The sequence below is a fragment of the Caretta caretta genome, chromosome 1, assembly GCF_965140235.1.
Source record: "Caretta caretta isolate rCarCar2 chromosome 1, rCarCar1.hap1, whole genome shotgun sequence".
Classification (NCBI taxonomy): Eukaryota; Metazoa; Chordata; order Testudines; family Cheloniidae; genus Caretta; species Caretta caretta.
Window position 1 is genome coordinate 17051412 of NC_134206.1, and position 20215 is coordinate 17071626.

The window sequence follows — 20215 nt, forward strand, 5'->3', positions numbered from 1 at the left end:
ACCCTGTCCAGTATGGGTGGCGGGTGGCATAGGCAGGGAAAGGCTATGCCTCCCCAAACAGCCTGTCATGGCCAGGGCCGGCTCGACAGTTTTTGCCGCCCCAAGCAGTGGAAAAAAACTGCCGCCGTGGATGGCAAAAGGGAGGAGCTGCCGCCAAATTGCTGCGGCCACGGAAACGCTGCCACCCCACGCACTTGCTTGGAACGCTGGTGCCTGGAGCTGGCCCTGGTCATGGCCCTGTCCACATTCCACCCCTGGGAATTCCCCTGCCTGCTTCCAGTTCCCCGCCCTTTGAGACTAGGGTAGGCAGGCTGGGGCTGGTGCACACAAGGCCTGGGGCTGGGGGCGCTGGGGCCAGCCTCCCCCAATGGCGTGTTCACCCGCTGCCCATGCTGTTCAGTCTTGTGTCTTGCTGCCGTCTCCCATTGGATGGCTGGCCATGCTCTCAAACTTCACACGGCCAAAGCTGAACTCCTCAACTTCCCTTCCATGACCTCCTCCTCCATTAGTGCGGACAACACCTCTGTTCTTCCCCTCATCCAAGCCTGCAGCCATGGGCTGTGTTTGATTGCTCCCGCTTCTTTTCCTCTGCGTAGCCAGGACAGAACCAAGTCCTGTGGTTTCATCCCTCACAATGGATGGCTGAGCTACAAGCTAGTCACCCCCCACCTCGAATACTGCAGTGTCCTCCTTTCGGGTCCATCTAACACTCTGTTCCCCGCACCTCCATCCATCCAACATGCTGTTGTCACAAAACCAGTTCACTTCAACCATGCCACCTTGCCCTTGGACCTGTTATGGCCTGGGATGTAGGCAGTCTGCCCTAGTAGTCAGAACAAGAGTCAGGTCTAGTGGGTGGAGCAGGCGTCCAGGTTGGGGAAACGAAGCCAAGGGTCAGCCCCAGAGTCAACTGCCAATTACCAGAGCCAGGGGTCAAGCCAGAGTCAGAACCAGGCATTGAAGCTGAGAGTCAGAGCCTAGGTCAGATACCAAATGCCGGAGCCAAGGGCCAAGCTGGAGGCAGGGTCAGAGAGCACCGATCACTGAGGATTGGAGGCAAGGTGTAAGGGCAGGAGGAGATGCAAGGATCAAGAACAGAGCAGGAGCACAGTGGGAACAGGAGCCAGGAGCAGAGCAGGAGGCAGGCACAAGCAGGGTCCAATGCAGCTACAAGAGGCAAACACCTTGTTGCTCAGACAAGCAGCCAGTTCCTTCTTCTGGCTTAAGGAGCGAGGTTGGACCAATTAGTGGATCGGGTGATCCTCCCATCAGAGCTTCCATGGGTGGTGCCTTGGCTGAGGTTATAGCCCTAGTAGCTTCTCAGCCCGCTCAGTTCCAGTATCCATTGGATGTGGCAGCTGCCTGGTGACTCCTGGGCCTGGGTTCGAGACCCAGAACATCACAGAGTCACTCTCTCCACATTGCACTGCCTCTCAGATTCAAATATCTTGGCCTCACTTTTCAGGCCCTACATCAATGCAGGCCAAGCATAGGCTTCAGAGCAGGTCTCCTTTCGTGCCACTCCACAGCAAGGTGGGTTAGTCTGTGTTTTCTCTCTGCAAGAACTTACTAACACTCCTAAATCATTAACTGCTGATCTGTTAGACGGGGGTAGGGAGGGAGTCTCTCTTTGGAGCAGAGGTACCAGCCTCTCTCTCCTGGTAGCTCCTCTGGCTGGTGACCGTGACCTCTCTCTGGTGTACTGGCTGGGAGACACAAAGGAGGAAGCTCCTCACGCAGTCAGAGGGCTGAGGAAGAGGCATGGATCCATGGAAGGCACCCATAGATGTTTTCCCCACAGGATCAGGGGAACAGTGGGTGGCACGGGAGGCGGCTGGTGGGGGAATGGCACATATCCCGCAATGGGGGGAGGGTAGTTCTGAGAGTGCAGGGCTTGAATATCCATATTCCCCCTCAGGGTACCCCAACAGTGCCTGAAATGCTTGTGCTTACGTGGGACAGGTTAACATCCTCAGCATGGATGCCATTGTGCTATTTCTTCTGAGGGTCATATCTAGGGTTGCCAGGCATCTGGTTTTTGACCAGAACACGTGGTCGAAAAGGGACCCTGTCAGCTCTGGTCAGCACTGCTGACCAGGCCGTTAAAAGTCCAGTTGGTGGGGCTGGCAGGCTCCATACCTGGCTTCGGGCAGCTCCCGGAAGTGGCGACATGTCCCTGCGGTTCTTAGGTGCAGGGGCAGCCAAGGGGGCTCCATGCACTGCCCCTGCCCTGTGCACCAGCTCCGCAGCTCCCATTGGCTGGGAACCGCAGCCAATGGAAGCTACGGGGGCAGCACCTATCCATGGAGGGAGCGCATACCACGCAGAGCCACCTGGCCACCCCTATGCTTTGGAGATGAGGGACATGTCTCTGCTTCTGGGGAGCCCCCCAAGGTAAGTGCCACCTGGAGGCTACACCCCTCATCTCCTCCCGCAGCCAAACTCCCTCCCACAGCTTGCACCCCCTCCCACACCCCTGCCCTAGCCCTGAGCCCCCTCCCGCACCAAAAATCCCTCCCAGAGCCTGCACACACCCCCCCCCCCCCGCAACCCTGCCTCAGCTTGGATCCCCCTCTCACATCCTGAAACCCTCATTTCTGGCCCCACCCCAGAGCCCACACCCCCAGCTGGAGCCCTCACCCCACCTGCATCTCAAACACCTGCCCCAGCTCGGTAAAAATGAGCGAATGAGTAAGAGTAGGGGACAGTGAGCAACAGAGGGAGGGGGAATGGAGTGAGCAGGGGGTGGGGCCCCAGAGAAGGGGTAGGGCTTTGGAGAAGGGGCAGGGCAAGGGTGTTCTGTTTTCTGCAATTACACACTTGGCAACTCTAGTCACCCCAGTGCGTCAGCCACTGCTAAAGCCCCAGGACTGGCTACAATGGGAACTGTTTGTCAGCATCTCTTGGACCCTGTACTGCAGAGAGCGAAAGAAGCTTCATCTTAGTTCAGGTGGTAGAGGCCCATATTTCCGGAGCAGGGAGATCTGGGTTCTTTCCCTGCTGTGACGTTCCAAGTGGCCGCAGTGCCTGGCACAGAGACAACAAGTAGCCATGGATTTGTTATGGTATTATTCCTAACCAAACAAATGAGAGGAAATGAGATCGCAGAATCCAAGCCCAAGCGCAGAATCACATGTGACAGATCTGCAGCTAACAGGCCCTCGCTCAGTCTTGTGCTGAGATTTTCCCAGGCTGACAGCTAGAGACGGGGAGTGAGTCACTGCAAGCTGTACAGGGGAGTTGCGATGATGATCTGGAACAGTCGGTCTGCAGGAATGAATAGAAAATGGCCTCCAATTGTGGGGGCTGGGAGGCTGTGTAAACTCAAAAAGAGTATAAGAGTCTCTAAAATTGGGAGTGTTTTCACCTCTGTCATCCCAGGCCGCTCCTTAAAATTCATATCTGGCAATTTAATCATCTGACACACCCAAAAAGACCGCAGATATCTTTAGCCACAATAAAGACACTTCAGCACAATAACCAGAGCCAGGCACCTCTAGGGGGTAGAAATGACACAAGATCGTCCGTGTTGTCCAGGGAGTAGATGTCGATAGTCATGCAGATTACAGCAGTGTAAATTGTTTGCAGAGCTCTCCAATTCTTGGATCTGGCCGAGCTGTGCTTGCTGCAGGACCCAGGTCACTTTCACAGCTGCCTGATCTTGGGGCCAACTTGGCTCCTGGCAAGAGACACCTCAAGGCTGCTCTTAGTTGCAGCTGGCTGTCCACAGCCCAAAGGGGCTGTTACAGCACCCACGGATTGCTGAAGTGCAGTGGTGCTCTGGCCACGCCCCTTTCCCCAAACCAAACCCCCTTACACCAGGAGCAGGGGAAGGTTTACATAGTGCCAGTTTTACACTCTGCCAGAGGAATCCGCAGGGAACTGATTAAGCCAGCTTTATGGCCCTGCTCTAGTGATACAAATGGGCCCTGTCTAATCTGAGGATCATCCCTGTATCTCAGAATCAGCTCTGAGTTGTGTCTTTATTGCTTGATTGTCACCCTGCCTATTAGTCCTCTAATAGGACTCTCGACATGTAATATTAAAGATTAACATGGGAGGGTGAGGAGTGGGAGCCAGGGAAGGCACACAGGCTCAAATTTTACAATCTGGCAACGCTGCTCCAAAATCGAGAATTAGGCACCTAAATAAAAGTGGCTGGATTTTCAGAAGTGCTGAGCACCCAATCCCATCCCCGCTGAAGCCAGCAGGAGCCATGGGTGCTCAGAAGCTTTGGGTGGTAAAGTAAAACTGGACTAACATGCTGCTGTTTCACACTGTTTCAGAGTCTAAAAGGTGAAATGGACAAGATACTAGAAGCTGTGATGATGTCTTCCTACCCCAACAATGTGAAACAAGGGCTAGTGAGACGCGTCATAGAGGCAATAAAGCAGCCCATGGACAGCGAACAGTGCTGGTCCATGCTAGAACTCTCCACCAAGCTGTACCTCATGGGTGACACCAAGTTTAAGAGAGAGATCGGCAAAGAGGTTTTGGAAGTTTACGGCCACTACCACCCGGAGGAGTTTGAGGAGTTCTTCAATGTCCGATTCCTCCTGAGTCTCCTCCAGGAAGGTTACGGGCCTGCGGGGAAAAGGAGCCTTTACGTATTAGATTATATCCACCTGGGACTGCAGTTCATCTTGGAGAGCCCGTCAGCTAGTGACATTTTCAGCTTGCTGAGGATTGAAGTGCTCCGCAAAGTCTGCGAGCGGCCTGGGCCCAAGCAGTGTGCTAAGATCAGTAAGCTCTTATCCCAGCATCCTCAGTGTGTTCCCACAGGCAAACACCAGACTTTGTTTTGCCAGCAGCTAATACGGTGCATTGGGCAGTTCCAGTGCATCTCAGAAGGAGAAGATGACATCATGGAGTTTCTAGACCACGTGAACAAAGTGAGCGGACTGTTACAGAAGATCTGGAGAGCTCAGACTTCCTCCATTCTGCCATCCTTGAAGGAGCTTTTTACTATCATTTCTTCGACAGGTAAAAACAGTACAGTGTGTTTTCAGCCGTGTGCTACTAATGAAATAGAATGTCTTACATCTGGGGCTGGCAACCTTCAGCACGCTTCCTGCAGCTCCCATTGGCCAGGAACAGCGAATCGTGGTGACTGGGAGCTGTGGGCGGCTGTGTCTGTGGACGGTCAACATAAACAAAATGTCTCGTGGCCCACCAGCAGATTACCCTGATGGGCTGCGTGCCGAAGGTTGCTGACCCCATCTTACATTTTACACTGTCCGAAAAGATCTGGCATTTCAGGAACTTAATAAAACAGATACACAGTTGCACAGGCGATAATAAATAGGAAAGGGATCATCTGCTACTGAAATGCAACAGTAAGTCCACAGCAACCCTACCCAATCGTTTAGGCCAGGAAGTGAAGAATATATTATACAGTTGAGACTGCAGAGGAAACTTAGGCAGAATTTTAATTACGCAAGCTGAAATTTGACCAGCGTGCTGGTGTAAACCAGTGATATAGCGTCCAACTCAACTGCAGGCAAAGCCAGTGGAAAGATTGCCATTGACTACAGTGGGAGGTAGAGTGAGTCTTTAAAACATTTGATGATGTCTCCCTCTAGTGGCCAGCCTCAGTGGGTCTGCTACTTACTGATGGCTAACGATGTTACTCCTTCAGTTCAAGTGGGAAGGGCTTGTGCTTTCAGTGCTGAAGCTGTCTGGCTTTAGCCCTAAATTCCATCTCCAGTGTTCTCTGTGATGTCCATTAAGCCATGCTATGTGGTAGAAGTGATTGCTCCAGTGCTTGTGGCCCCCACTGAGTTGTTACAAAAGCACTTGGGGGAGAATTTCAAAGGGTAGTGGGGCTCCCAATTCCCTGTTGGCAGTAAATGCCCATTCTCCACTCCCACAAACTCCAGTGCGAGCTGGGCATCTCTCTGCCCTGGGTGCTTTGGAACCTCACCCTTGGCCTTGTGCCTTGAAGCATGCCCCAGGGGTGTGAATATCCTGGATCATCCTGTGATGGGCCCCCCTGGGGTGCAACCTGGAACTGGGGTACTGCTGAGCCCTCTGTTTTACCAATCTCGGTTCCCTCTCACACTGTGACATTGTGACAAGCTACAAAGCCCCGCAAGCTTGCCCTCACACAAACATTCACAGGCAGGGGGCACACCCAGCTGTGTTCATGAATGCTCTGCCAGTCACTGCATGAACCAACAATAGAGAGGCTCCAGCCAAAATACCCCCAGCTCCCCAGCCTAAGACCCCAGAGCTGTACCGTCCTGCCCTGGTCAAAAGCCTGACCAGTATGAATTTATTACCCAGTCCGCCCCACCCTTGATGTGAAGAGGACTATGCACAAGCTTTTGTTAATTGCGGGTTTTCCCTACACTTCAAGCAAACCACACTGTTTTGGGTAAAAAATATAAAATAGATGTATTAACTACAGAAAGATAGATTTCAACTGCTTATAAGTGATAGCAAACAGATCAAAGACAGTTACCTAAGAAATAAACACTAGATGGGATTTCAATCAAGCAGTGTCTTACCCTGTTAGATAGTATAAACAATCCAGTAAGCTTCCATGCACAGGCAGGCTTCCTTCTTCCCTGCCTGGGACCCTCCTTCCCCAGTTCAGTCTTTGTTCCACAGATATTTCCAGGTGTTCTCTGGTGTGGGAATTGAGGCCCCGTGGTGATGTCACTTCCTCCTTTTATAGTTTCTTCCATATCACGGGAACCCCTTTGTTCCAAGCCAAGTTCCCAGCCAGTTTGTGGAAAAATACATGTACGAAAATTGCGTTCAGTATCATGTGATCTGGTCACAAGCCCTTGCGTGCTCCCGATGAGTTATGGCGGCCATTGTTCACAGGATGACTGAAGCGTCCCCAGGACAGTTCATCAGATGAAGATTAGCTTTTCTCATGGCTCATTGTCTTTGTTGATGGGCCATTCAACTTGAATAGGCCATTCACAGTGTGCTCACAGACTGTATGTAAAGCTTTATGAGTATTACCCAGGTACAACCACATTTAAAACACAAATACATAGTTAATATTCATAACGCCAGATAAAAAAATGATACATTATATAAAAATGGTTTGCTGAATATCATTATCCTAACTTTCCATAGACACCTCACAAGGCATATCTTGTACAAGATGCATCATAATCATATTACTACGGTGAATATGAGGTGCAGAGTGTCACACGTCCCATTGGAGGTTATAGAGAACGAGTAGTGTAAAGCAAGCATAGAAAGAGAATTTGCTTGCATAGGAATCTAGGGGTCGGGACCATATAGCCAGCTATTAGAAAAGCAATAGCACACTCTAGGGGCTAGCATTCATTTGCATGTGATACCTGCCCCTCTTTCAGCTATGTGCCTCACAAAGCACACAGGGAGTCTGCCACAACCGCGTGCCTTGTGTGCCGTTAAGAACATAGGAACTGCCATCCCAGAACAGATCAGTGTTGAGTCGATGGAGCTATGCTGATTTAGACTAGCTGATGAGCTAGCCCTTTGTGTAGCTAGAAAGGATCCGACCTTTGCCATAGAGACAGGATAATGTAAATCAGATTTCCCAGCGACTACCAGCTTTAATGCTGTCCGTTCTTACTAATATCTTGCAGAGGAGCAGGAAGCTCCATCGAATGCCTTGGCCAGCGTGGTCCAATACGTTCCACTAGAGCTCATGGATGGTGTCATAAGAAACCTAACCAACGATGACAGCATAACGGATATGCAGATGATGACGGCGATCAGTAGGTAGGAGATGTGGGGAGGTACCGGTTGCTGAACATCCTGGAAGGATTCTTGCTGTGCCTCAGGCCAGAGAAAGACCTGCCCAATAGCTACATTCAACCCTTCCTAGCAATTTCATCCCAGGACTCAGGTTTAGGAGCAGAATGCTCTTTGCTGGTATCCTAGTGTGGTACAGCCCTAGTGTGGAGGTTTGAGGGGTTTGGGGACAGGAGAATTTTGCTATCCCTCCTCACTACCCTCCAAGCATGCAGGACTCTGGGAGTAAGACCACGATTTTCACCAGGGACTTGTGATTTTTAGGTTCCCCACTTGAGACCCCTTAAAAGGGCCTGATTTTCAGAAAGTGCTGAGAACCTGCCCTCTGAAAATCAAGTCCCTTTAAGGTGTCTCAAGCTGGGCACCTGAAGTGGAGTCCCTCAAAATCACGAGGCACTTTTGAAAATCTTGCCTAAGGTGAGTGCAACTGCCGGTGCTTTGGATCTTCATTTAACTGCGTGACACATCCCTTGAATGCCTGTCTGTGAAAATGGCTTCAGCCTGACCTCAGAGCTGCTGTTTTCCCTACGGGGGCTATCAGGAGGGTCTGGGCAGCACAGCTGGCACTTCTGGAGCAGCAGTTCCCTTCTACCCAAGCTCCTGCGAAAGTCACAGCTATAGAACAGGGAGCTCCGCATGCCTGGAAAGCCTGGAGCGCGGAGGAACTACAGAAGGCGGTGGGCTGGTTAGTGATCAGTTGGTGACATAGCTCAGGTACTGAGTAGCACCCAGATCCCACCCCGATGGATGCATTAGAACTACCTAGCTTGAGAGAGGTTATAAAGGAACACCAAAGTTGTACTGTCTCCCGGCCAGCATACAAGAGTGCTTGTCTGGTCTGTCAGACTCTCTCTCTAATTGATGTCCAGCATTCACTCAGGGTCCCAGCTTTGCAGTATCTGGCTATATGGTATCTGCCTATATCCGGGCAAGTTGACTAAATAGCAGTTGCACAAGGGGGGAAAAAAAATCAATCTTCCTAGCTGTGTTTATTCCTGAAATGGATTCCAGGCTCCCTTCAGCCAAAGTCTGTATGTAGCATAAGGCTTACAGCAGCCAAGGCTGAAAAGAACAAAGGGTAGAACTTCCCTGTATGTTGCCTGGACATGCTTTTAACTCTAGTTTGCAGATTACATGGCAGGATTTAGCAGAGCTATCTCTTTTGGTTGATCCAGTAGTGGAATGAAGAGGGGCTGGATGGGTAAAATGCCAGAGGACCTTTTTCTCCTGCAGGACAGTGGTACGGATGTGTCCTAACTTGGTGAAATGGAAATTAGCTGTAATCTAATGGTGCTTGGCTGCCGTCTAATGGTGATCGGTGGTGGTCTCAGTGCAGATTTTGGCATCACACAAGAGGTAGCCGCCTTGTTAACAGACTCAATGGAGATGCCAAGGAGTGAATGAGCTGTGGAGGCTTTGATCCCTAATCGCTTCAGCACCCGTTCACCCGGGGGCGGGGCTACTCAGGGAGAACAAGGGTTTAAAGAGCCAGCTCCTAAGTGACCAGAGGAGGTAGAGAACAGGGGCAGCTAACAGGGCTGAATGAACATCAGGCATTCTAGAGGTGGTCCTTCAAGGTCAGGCTTGGGATAGAGTCTCCTCTCTGAGGTCACCAGCCTCCTCTGCAGGCCTGTGTCCAAGTCCCAAAACTCCTCCCTGTCCCAGGTTCCTTGAGCAGGCTTGGCCTAGGAGAGTCTTCATCCTCTGGGCTCCTCAGAGAGGCTACTTCCTGCTTTTCTTTGATACCCACATTCACCTTGTCCTTCAAGTTGTGTGTGTGCTCTCATGAGTCCAAGTACAAACAATCCTCCATAAAGGGCAGGCTGAGCCGGTTCCCTTAAGTGGAGCTGGTCTTCTCCCTGGCTCCCTATGCAGAGCATTAATCCCTTCCCTACCTGTTTTAGTGCTGCGTGCGTCCATCCCACCCCAGGCTACATGTTGGGAGCTAGCACTGTTCACTGGCATAGCCGTTATACCTGGACTGTGGAGAAATAAGAGGCTTCCGCATATACGTCCCTTCCACCAGCACAAAATTATCTTTGACTTGCTGGGGTGGGGTTTGTTTTCATAAAATCTAAAGTGATCCAAGTCAAAGCGCGTCTGTATTTCAGTGCCGTTTCCAACCCCCATGGTCTTTTCTTTCTTTTCATGGGGAGCTAATCCCAGATGCCGCTGTGGACTCTAATCGATAATTCCACTAAGAGCATCTGCTTCCAAAAATAGCCGTCGCAAAATCAATTGCCTCTTTCCTTTAAAATCCTCTGTTACGATGAATGATTACTCATTGCTACCGAAGCATTAAGCAGAGCTTGTGAAATGTCATTAGGCTCACTTAGGAGCCAGCGGAAGTTTTGGTGGACTGTTTAAAAATTGATGGCACTCCAGAGAGCTACATTAACATCATTCTTTCTTCGAAATGGAATTACTTTGAAAGTCACATAGAGGGTTTTTATTTTTGTGCATGGAACCATCTAGCTCAACACATAGCAAATATAGTAATAGTTTACATGTGTATACAGCCCCTTTCATCTCAGAATGCTCTAGAAACTACATACATAGCAAAATCTTTCCGTGATGGGTGAAGGCAGCCACCTCTGGGGTGGGAAGGTTGTAGTTAGGGGATAATCAGCACACAGTACAACAGCAAAGTGGGAGTGAGGAATGGGATATTTTGGCCAAGGACATTGGAGAGAAATGCCTCTTACAAAAATTGTCCTTGGATCTTCAGTACCTGTAAGGACTTTTGTTCCTCTGGTTATACAATGCAGTTCAGTGGATCATTTCTATCTCTGTCCACATAAGTGTTTCTTTGTGGCTGCCTTTCAGTGGCATTATATTTATTCCATCTGTAAAATGTGGTTCACGATACTGACTTCCTCTGTAAAGTGCTTTGAGATCTACTGATGAAAAGTGCTGTCTAAGGGTATGTCTACACTACGAAATTAGGTCAAATTTATAGAAGTCGGTTTTATAGAAAGCGTTTTTATACAGTCAGTTGTGTGTGTCCCCACACAAATGCTCTAAGTGCATGTAGTCGGTGGAGTGTGTCCACAGTACCGAGGCAACCGTTGACTTCCGGAGCATTGCACTGTGGGTAGCTATCCCACAGTTCCCACAGTCTCCGCCGCCCATTTGAATTCTGGGTAGAAATTCCAATGCCTGATGGGGCAAAAACATTGTCGCGAGTGGTTCTGGGTACATATCGTCAGGCCCCCCCTTCCCTCCCTCCCTCCGTGAAAGCAACGGCAGACAAATCGTTTCATTCCTTTTTTCCTGGGTTACCCATGCAGACGCCATACCATGGCAAGCATGGAGCCTGCTCAGCTCACCGTCACCGTATGTCTCCTGGGTGCTGGTAGACACGGTACTGCATTGCTACACAGCAGCAGCTCATTGCCTTTTGGCAGCATATGGTGCAGTATGACTGGTAGCCATCATCGCCGTACTCCTGGGTGCTCTTTTAGCCGACCTCGGTGAGGTCAGTCGGGGCACCTGGGCAGACATGGGAGTGACTCAGCCAGATCATTTCCCTTTTTAAGTTTCGTCTCATGGAGATTCAGTCCTGCCGGCAGTCGTACTGCACCGTCTTCTGGTGAGCAGCCAGGAGTCGACTATATGGGCAGCAGTCATACTGCACCGTCTTCTGCTGAGCACCCAGGAGATGACGATGGCTAGCAGTCGTACTTCACCATCTGCTGCCAGCAAGATGTATAAAGATAGATGAAGTGGATCAAAACAAGAAATAGACCAGATTTGTTTTGTATTCATTTTCTCCCCCCTCCCTCCCTACCTCCGTGAAATCAACGGCCTGCTAAACCCAGGGTTTTGAGCTCTATCCTTGAGGGGGCTGTTCCGTTTCTCCTTGGTACAAAGCCACCCCCTTGGTTGATTTTAATTCCCTGTAAGCCAACCCTGTAAGCCATGTCGTCAGTCGCCCCTCCCTCCGTCAGGGCAACGGCAGACAATCGTTTTGTGCCTTTTTTTCAGCGCAGACACCATAGCACTGGGAACATGGAGCCCGCTCAGATCACCGCGGCTGTTATGAACACTGTAATCGCTGCGCGCATTATCCAGCAGGATATGCAGCACTACAACCTGCAAGAAAAGTGAAACCAGGCGAGGAGGAGGCGACTGCAGCGCGGTGACGAGAGTGATGAGGACATGGACATAGACTTCTCATAAAGTACAGGCCCCTGCAATGTGCACATCATGGTGTCAGTTGGGCAGGTTCATGGCGTGGAACGCTGATTCTGGGCCCAGGAAACAAGCACAGACTGGTGGGACCGCGTCGTGTTGCAGGTCTGGGACGATTCCCAGTGGCTGCGAAACTTTCGCATGTGTAAGGGCACTTCAATGGAACTTTGTGACTTGCTTTCCCCTGCCCTGAAGCGCATGAATACCAAGATGAGAGCAGCCCTCACAGTTGAGAAGCAAGTGGCAATAGCCCTGTGGAAGCTTGCAACGCCAGACAGATACCGGTCAGTTGGGAATCAATTTGGAGTGGGCAAATCTACCATGGGGGCTGCTGTGATGCAAGTAGCCAACGCAATCACTGAGCTGCTGATATCAAAGGTAGTGACTCTGGGAAATGTGCAGGTCATAGTGGATGGCTTTGCTGCAATGGGATTCCCTAACTGTGGTGGGGCCATAGACGGAACCCATATCCCTGTCTTGGCACCAGAGCACCAAGCCAGCGAGTACATAAACCGCAAGGAGTACTTTTCAATAGTGCTGCAAGCACTGGTGGATCACAAGGGACGTTTCACCAACATCAACGTGGGATAGCTGGGAAAGGTACATGACGCTCACATCTTCAGGAACTCTGGTCTGTTTCAACAGCTGCAGTAAGGGACTTACTTTCCAGACCAGAAAATAACCATTGGGGATGTTGAAATGCTTATAGAAAAGGAGTACTTGTGGCACCTTAGAGACTAACCAGTTTATTTGAACATAAGCTTTCATGACCTACAGCTCACAGACTAACATGGCTGTTACTCTGAAACCTGTCGAAATGCTTATATTATCCTTGGGGACCCAGCCTACCCCTTAACGCTAGGGCTCATGAAGCCATACACAGGCAGCCTGGACAGTAGTCAGGAGCTGTTCAACTACAGGCTGAGCAAGTGCAGAATGGTGGTAGAATGTGCATTTGGACGTTTAAAAGCACGCTGGTGCAGTTTACTGAGTCATTTAGACCTCAGCGAAACGAATATTCCCATTGTTATTACTGCTTGCTATGCGATCCATAATATCTGTGAGAGTAAGGGGGAGACATTTATGGCAGGGTGGGAGGTTGAGGCAAATCGCCTGGCCGCTGGTTACGCGCAGCCAGACACCAGGGCGGTTAGAAGAGCAGTACGCATCAGAGAAGCTTTGAAAACCAGTTTCATGACTGGCCAGGCTACTGTGTGAAAATTCTGTTTGTTTCTCCTTGATGAAACCCCCCCGCCCCTTGGTTCACTCTACTTCCCTGTAAGCTAACCACCCTCCCCTCCTCCCTTCGATCACCGCTTGCAGAGGCAATAAAGTCATTGTTGCTTCACATTCATGCATTCTTTATTTATTCATCACACAAATAGGGGGATAACTGCCAAGGTAGCCCGGTAGGGATGGTGGAGGAGGGAAGCACCAGGTGGGGTGGTGAAGGAGGGAAGAACAAGGCCACATAGCACTTTAAAACTTATTGAATGCCAGCCTTCTGTTGCTTGGGCAATCCTCTGGGGTGGAGTGGCTGGGTGGCTGGAGGCCCCCCCCACCGCGTTCTTGGGCGTCTGAGTGAGGAGGCTATGGAACTTGGGGAGGAGGTGGTTGGTTACACAGGGGCTGTAGCGGTGGTCTGTGGTCCTGCTGCCTTTCCTGCGGCTCAACCATACGCTGGAGCATATGAGTTTGATCCTCCAGCAGCCTGAGCATTGACTCCTGCCTTCTTGCAGCAAGCTGATGCCACCTACCATCTTCAGCCCACCACCTCTCCTCACGGTCATATTGTGTTTTCCTGCACTCTGAGATTGTCTGCTTCCACATATTTTGCTGTGCTCTGTCAGTGTGGGAGGACAGCATGAGGTCAGAGAACATTTCATCGCGAGTGCTTTTTTTTCGCCTTCTAATCTTCACTAGCCTCTGGGAAGGAGATGATAGTGGGAGCGTTGAAACATTTGCGGAAGGAAAAAAAGGGAGAGTAGTATTTAAAAAGACACATTTTATAGAACAATGGGTACACTCTTTCACGGTAAACCTTACTGTTAACATTACATAGCACATGTGCTTTCATTACAAGGTCGCATTTTGCCTCTTACTGAGGATATGCCGGTTTGGTGTGAGAGATCACTCACGCAGGGCCGGGCAACAGAATTCGGCTTGCAGGCAGCCATGGTAAGCCACAGTCTTTTGGCTTCTTTAACTTTCACAACATGTGGGAATGGCTTCAAACAGCAGCGCCCTCATTTCCCATACGAAGTAGCCATTGCGTTGGCCATTTAAAATGGGGTGGCAATTTAAAAGGAGGGGCTGTGATTTCCGGGTTAACGTGTAGCAGAAACCCAACTAGCCCCCCCCACACACACACATGCACACAACCAATTCTCTGGGATGATGGCTTCACCCCTCCCACCACCGCGTGGCTAACAGCGGGGAAGATTTCTGTTTAGCCACAGGCAAACAGCCCATCAGGAACGGGCACCTCTGAATGTCCGCTTACTAAAACCACCCTATTTCAATCAAGTGACCATGAATGATATCACTCTCCTGAGGGTAACACAGAGAGATAAAGAATGGATGTTGTTTGAATGCCAGCAAACACTGGGACCATACACTGCAATGCTTTGTTTTGCAATGATTCCCAACTATGTGCTACTGGCCTGGCGTGGTAAAGTGTCCTACCATGGAGGATGGAATAAGGCTGCCCTCCCCAGAAACCTTTTGCAAAGGCTTTGGGAGTACATCCAGGAGAGCTTTATGGAGATGTCCCTGGAGGATTTCCGCTCCATTCCCAGACACGTTAACAGACTTTTCCAGTAGCTGTACTGGCCACGAATGCCAGAGCAAATTCATCTTTAAACACGCTTGCTTTTAAACCATGTATAATATTTACAAAGGTACACTCACCAGAGGTCCCTTCTCCGCCTTCAGGGTCCGGGAGCCCACCTTGGATGGGTTCGGGGGTACTGGCTCCAGGTCCAGGGTAATAAACAGATCCTGGCTGTTGGGGAAACCGGTTTCTCCGCTTCCTTGCTGTGAGCTATCTACAACCTCCTCCTCCTCATCATCTCGCTCGCCCCAAAACCCACTTCCATGTTGCCTCCAACTCCTTGGACAGAGTCAAAGCACAGGGTTCGGGTAGTGGTGGCTGCATCCCCTAGAATGGCATGCAGCTCATCATAGAAGTGGCATGTCTGGGGCTCTGAACTGGAGCGTCTGTTTGCCTCTGTTTTTTTGGTAGGCTTGCCTGAGCTCCTTAATTTTCACGCAGCACTGCTGCGGGTCCCTGTTATAACCTCTGTCCCCTTCATGCCATTGGAGATTTTTTCAAATATTTTGGCATTTCGTCTTTTCAAACGGAGTTCTGCCAGCACGGATTCGTCTCCCTATACAGCGATCAGATCCCCTACCTCCCATTTGGTCCATGCTGGAGCTCTTCGGCAATTCTGGGACTACATGGTTTCCTGTGCTGATGGGCTCTGCATGGTGACCTGTGCAGGTGAGCTCGCCATGCTGGCCAAACAGGAAATGAGATTCAAAAGTTCACTGGCCTTTTCCTGTCTACCTGGCCAGTGCATCTGAGTTGAGAACGCTGTCCAGAGGGGTCACAACTGAGCACTCTGGGATAGCTCCTGGAGATCAATACTGTCGAATTGCATCCACGGTACCCCAAATTCGACCCGACAAGGCCGATTTCAGCGCTAATCCCCTCGTTGGGGGAGGAGTAAAGAAATAAATTTTAAGAGCCCTTTAAGTCGAAAAAAAGGCTTCGTCATGTGTACGGGTGCAGGGTTAAATGGAGGTAACGCTGCTAAATTCGACCTAAACTCGTATTGTAGACCAGGCCTAAGAGCTAGGTGGAGTTCTATGTAGAGCTGGCTGAAACTTAGAATTTCTGGTTGGCGGGAAATTTCAAAAAATTTCATTTCAGAACCACAGACACATAGTGTTCTGAGACAAAATGTGTTCCTGTGGGACCTGTGGCTGCTGACTGAAATTTACATGATTCTGCTCCCTTCACCGCTGCTCAAGTGGGGTCTCTCAGGGTTTTTTTGGCTCCAGGTTGTGACTATGGGGACAGAGCCCAGTTGGAGCTGGGGCTTCTGTGCTCCTCAGCTCCATGGCAGGAAGCCAGGAAACTCTGCCATGGTGGGGCTGCCCCAGAGCTGTGAAACCTGGAAACCTGGACTCCCCATCACCTGCCAGGAACCTATGCAGGGTTCCATCGGAAACCTGCCTGTGATTGGATGAAAGCTCATTGAACCCGAGATGGTTTCACGAACACACACAAATGATGATAAAATATTTCCATTGATAATAATCTAAATTTACAAATAGGCAAAGCAAGAAAAATGCTTCCTGAGAATTTATTAGTTTGATTTAACGATATTTGTACTGTATACTTCAACACGTGATATTGACCATTGATGTTTTAATACTAACAATTGTAAAGCTTTAACATTTTGAATCTCAACAGATACTGTCATTAAATAATTAGTCTGTGCCGCACATAATTTTCTGCAACTATACAAAATTAAATAGATAAAAATAGAAAAAAATGCTTCAAGAAAAACATCAATATTATCTGTCGACGTTATAATAAAAAATAATGAAATTCTGCCAAGCCCAACTGTAAGCTGATCCTAAACTCATTGAAACCCAGCGCAGGAAAAATGTCCTTACTGTAAGAACAGTAGGACAGTGGAACAGACGCCTAGGGAGGTTGTGGACGGTCCTTCATTGGAGGTTTTCAAAAGGAGGCTGGAGAGCCATCTGTCTGGATGGTTTAGACACAACGAATCCTGCATCTTGGCAGGGGATTAAACTAGATGATCCTTGCGGTCCTTTCTCACCCTGCGGTTCTATGATCCTATACGATCACCACTGTAAAGACTCCCCATCCACTTTAATAGGTTTTGGATCAGGCCTTCTTACCAGCTATGTAGTGCTGACTGAATTACCAAAATCCTAATCCAGCAGTCACTGGTCTTGGTGTAAAACATGGGATGATTTATTTGGGGCAGTTTCTTCTTGGGTTGTCCCAAGCTCCTGGATAGGATTTTGGAGGGGACGGGGTTGTCCGAGACATCATGGATTTTATAATGCATATTTTAAGTCATTATTCCACATATTTGTTTTCCATTGTAGGATGATTGACTGGGTCTCTTGGCCCCTAGGGAAGAACATAGACAAATGGATCATCGCTCTACTGAAGGGTTTGGCTGCAGTGAAAAAGTTCAGCATCTTGATTGAAGTCACTCTTTTGAAAATTGAAAAGGTCAGTGTGCCCTTCAGACATGGCTGCAGTCAGAGTCTCTCCTTCCCCTTTAGTACTGGAGCTTCTCTGTCCTGCCTTTTGATCAAATTTGACTGAGACCTATATTGACATTAGTGCTGCAACCAGGTGATTAAAGGGGTCATCGTAGAATTGGATATTTGGTGCATTGGAGCTGTGCTAGTGGCTTGTACCCACTGGAGTTTGCACCTACCTTATCTTACTATCTACAGAACTGGTAGACTGGAGTCTGCCTTGTAAGGCTTTCTAGCTAGCAGTTCTTCCCTCCATATACAATGGATCTATAGAACTGGGAGGCAGAGCTGCCTAGTCATTAGAGCAGGAAACTGCGAGTCAGAAGCTCGTTGTCTGATTCTCATTGGCTCAACGTGTTTCCTCAGACAAGACAATTACAGCCACCTCTAAAGTGACTATGGATTTTGGATACCTCATTGTTGGAGGGCCCAACTTGAGACACTTAAGACCTGATTTTCAGAAGTGCCAAGCATCCGTATTTGCTATTGATGTTAAGTGTTGTGGTGGATGCCCAGCGCAGTATGAAAATCAGGCCCTGGGTGTCTCAAGTTGGGTACCCAAAATCAATGGCCACTTTAGAAAATATTACCCCTGCATCTCTCTGCCTCAGTCTCCCCATTTGTATGATGGGGGACTGTGACGGGCTTGGTCACAGAGACCCCTTTGGAACTGTCACCTGATGTGCTGAGACTACCTTTGTAACTCCCTTTTCCCTGCCAGCTTGGGACTTCAGAACCCTGTCTTGTTGAGCCAGACATGCTAGCCTGATGCAAATACAGACCCAGGGTCTGAACCACATCCTCAAAGCTGCAGACTTAACTGAAAATGTCTTAGTAAGTACTCCTGTCTTCAGCACCCAGACACCCAGCTTCCAATGGGATGCAAACCCCAAATAAATCTGTTTTACTCTGTATAAAGCGTATACATGGTAAACTTATAAATTGTTCGCCCTCTATAATACTGATGGAGAGATATGCTCAGCTGTTTGCTCCCCCAGCTATTAATCACTTACTCTGGATTAATTAATAAACAAAAGTGAGTTTATTAAGTATAAAAAGTAGAATTTAAGTTGTTTCAAGTAATAACAGACAGAACAAAGCAAGTTACCATGCAAAATAAAAGAAAACACGCAAGTCTAAGCCTAATACATTAAGAAACTGAGTACAAGTACATCTCACCCTCAGAGATGTTCCAATAAGTTTCTTTCACAGACTAGACTCCTTCCTAGTCTGGGCCCAATCCTTTCTCCGTACAGACCTTGTTAGTTCCAGCAGGTAGTTTACATGAAAAGCAGGGGTCCACATGACTGGGTATGTTCCACCCCCTTTTATAGCTTTGGGACAAGGCGGGAATCGTTTGTTTCTTTCTGGGTTCCCACCCCTCCTTCTAAATGGAAAATCACCAGGTTTAAGATGGATTCCAGTATCATTTGACATGGTCATATGTCCTGTGAAACCCCTAGTCTCCATTCTTCCAAGGCTGGCCAGCACTTACCCAGGAAGTTTTGCAAGTAAACAGAGCCATTTACAACCAATTGTCCTAGTTGATGGGAGCCATCAAGATTCTGAGCCACCATTAATGGCCCACACTTTGCATAATTACAATAGGACTTCAGAGTAATACTTCATATTTCTAGTTTTAGGATACAAGAATGATACATACATACAAATAGGATAACCATACTCAGTAGATTATAAGCTTTGTAATGATACTTTACAAGAGACCTTTTGCATAAAGCATACTCCAGTTACATCATATTCACACTCTCATAAGCATATTTCCATAAACATATGGAGTGCAACGTCACAGGGACAATACTTACCTACCTTGGAGAATCAGCCATGGAAGGCACTTTTAAAGTGTAAAGTGTTATTGTTAACTGCAAATACCTCTTGAATGAACCAAACTGAGAGTGGCAGGGACATATCTATTTCTCCTGCTGCTGCTTTTGTTCTTTCCTTCCAATGTCAATCCATTAGAAACTGACCTGACAGCCATTTAAAATTGGCTTGTGTTAAGCTTCCTTCCCCACTCTGAACTCTAGGGTACAGATGTGGGGACCTGCATGAAAACCCCCCTGAGATGATTTTTACCAGTTTAGGTTAAAACTTCCCCAAGGTACAAACTATTTTACCTTTTGTCCCTGGACCTTACTGCTGCCACCACCAAGCGTCTAACAAAAATAACAGGGAAAGAGCCCCCTTGGAAACGTCTTTCTCCCCAAAATCCCCCCAAGCCCTACACCCCCTTTCCTGGGGAAGGCTTGATAAAAATCCTCACCAATTTGCATAGGTGAACACAGACCCAAACCCTTGGATCTTAAGAACAATGAAAAAGCAATCAGGTTCTTAAAAGAAGAATTTTAATTAAAGAAAAAGTAAAAGAATCACCTCTGTAAAATCAGGATGGTAAATACCTTACAAGGTAATCAGATTCAAAACATAGAGAATTCCTCTAGGCAAAACCTTAAGTTACAAAAAGACACAGAACCAGGAATATACATTCCATTCAGCACAACTGATTTTATCAGACATTTAAACAAAACAGAATCTAACGCATATCTAACTAGATTGCTTATTAACTCTTTACAGGAGTTCTGACCTGCATTCCTGCTCTGGTCCCAGCAAAAAACAACACAGACAGAGGGAACCCTTTGTACCCCCCCCACCCCCCCGCTCCAGTTTTGAAAGTCTCTTGTCTCCTCATTGGTCATTTTGGTCAGGTGCGAGCGAGGTTATCTTAGCTTCTTAACCCTTTACAGGTGAAAGGGTTTTTCCTCTGGCCAGGAGGGATTTAAAGGTGTTTACTCTTCCCTTTATATTTATGACAGCTTGTGATGCATTTAGCTGCTGGGATTATGGTAGCGATGGGTTATAGATTAGCTTCGGGAGTGGTGGCATTTTTTGCCCGTTACCTTGTGAGATGCCGATCTTGAAAGAGGAGGAT

The 20215-nt window shown here is 48.6% G+C and overlaps 1 protein-coding gene across 2 annotated transcripts in view; it reads left to right on the forward strand.

The window, feature by feature from the left end:
- Nucleotides 1-20215, forward strand: part of USP35 (ubiquitin specific peptidase 35) — a 67477-nt gene that overhangs the window by 21447 nt on the left and 25815 nt on the right. For both annotated transcript variants that reach the window (XM_048840531.2, XM_075126278.1), the window contains exons 2-4: nt 4287-4983; nt 7593-7728; nt 17107-17236. In XM_048840531.2, the coding sequence (XP_048696488.1) occupies nt 4302-4983; nt 7593-7728; nt 17107-17236 (948 nt within the window). In that variant the 5' untranslated portion in view covers nt 4287-4301. The remainder of the gene's footprint in view (nt 1-4286; nt 4984-7592; nt 7729-17106; nt 17237-20215) is intronic.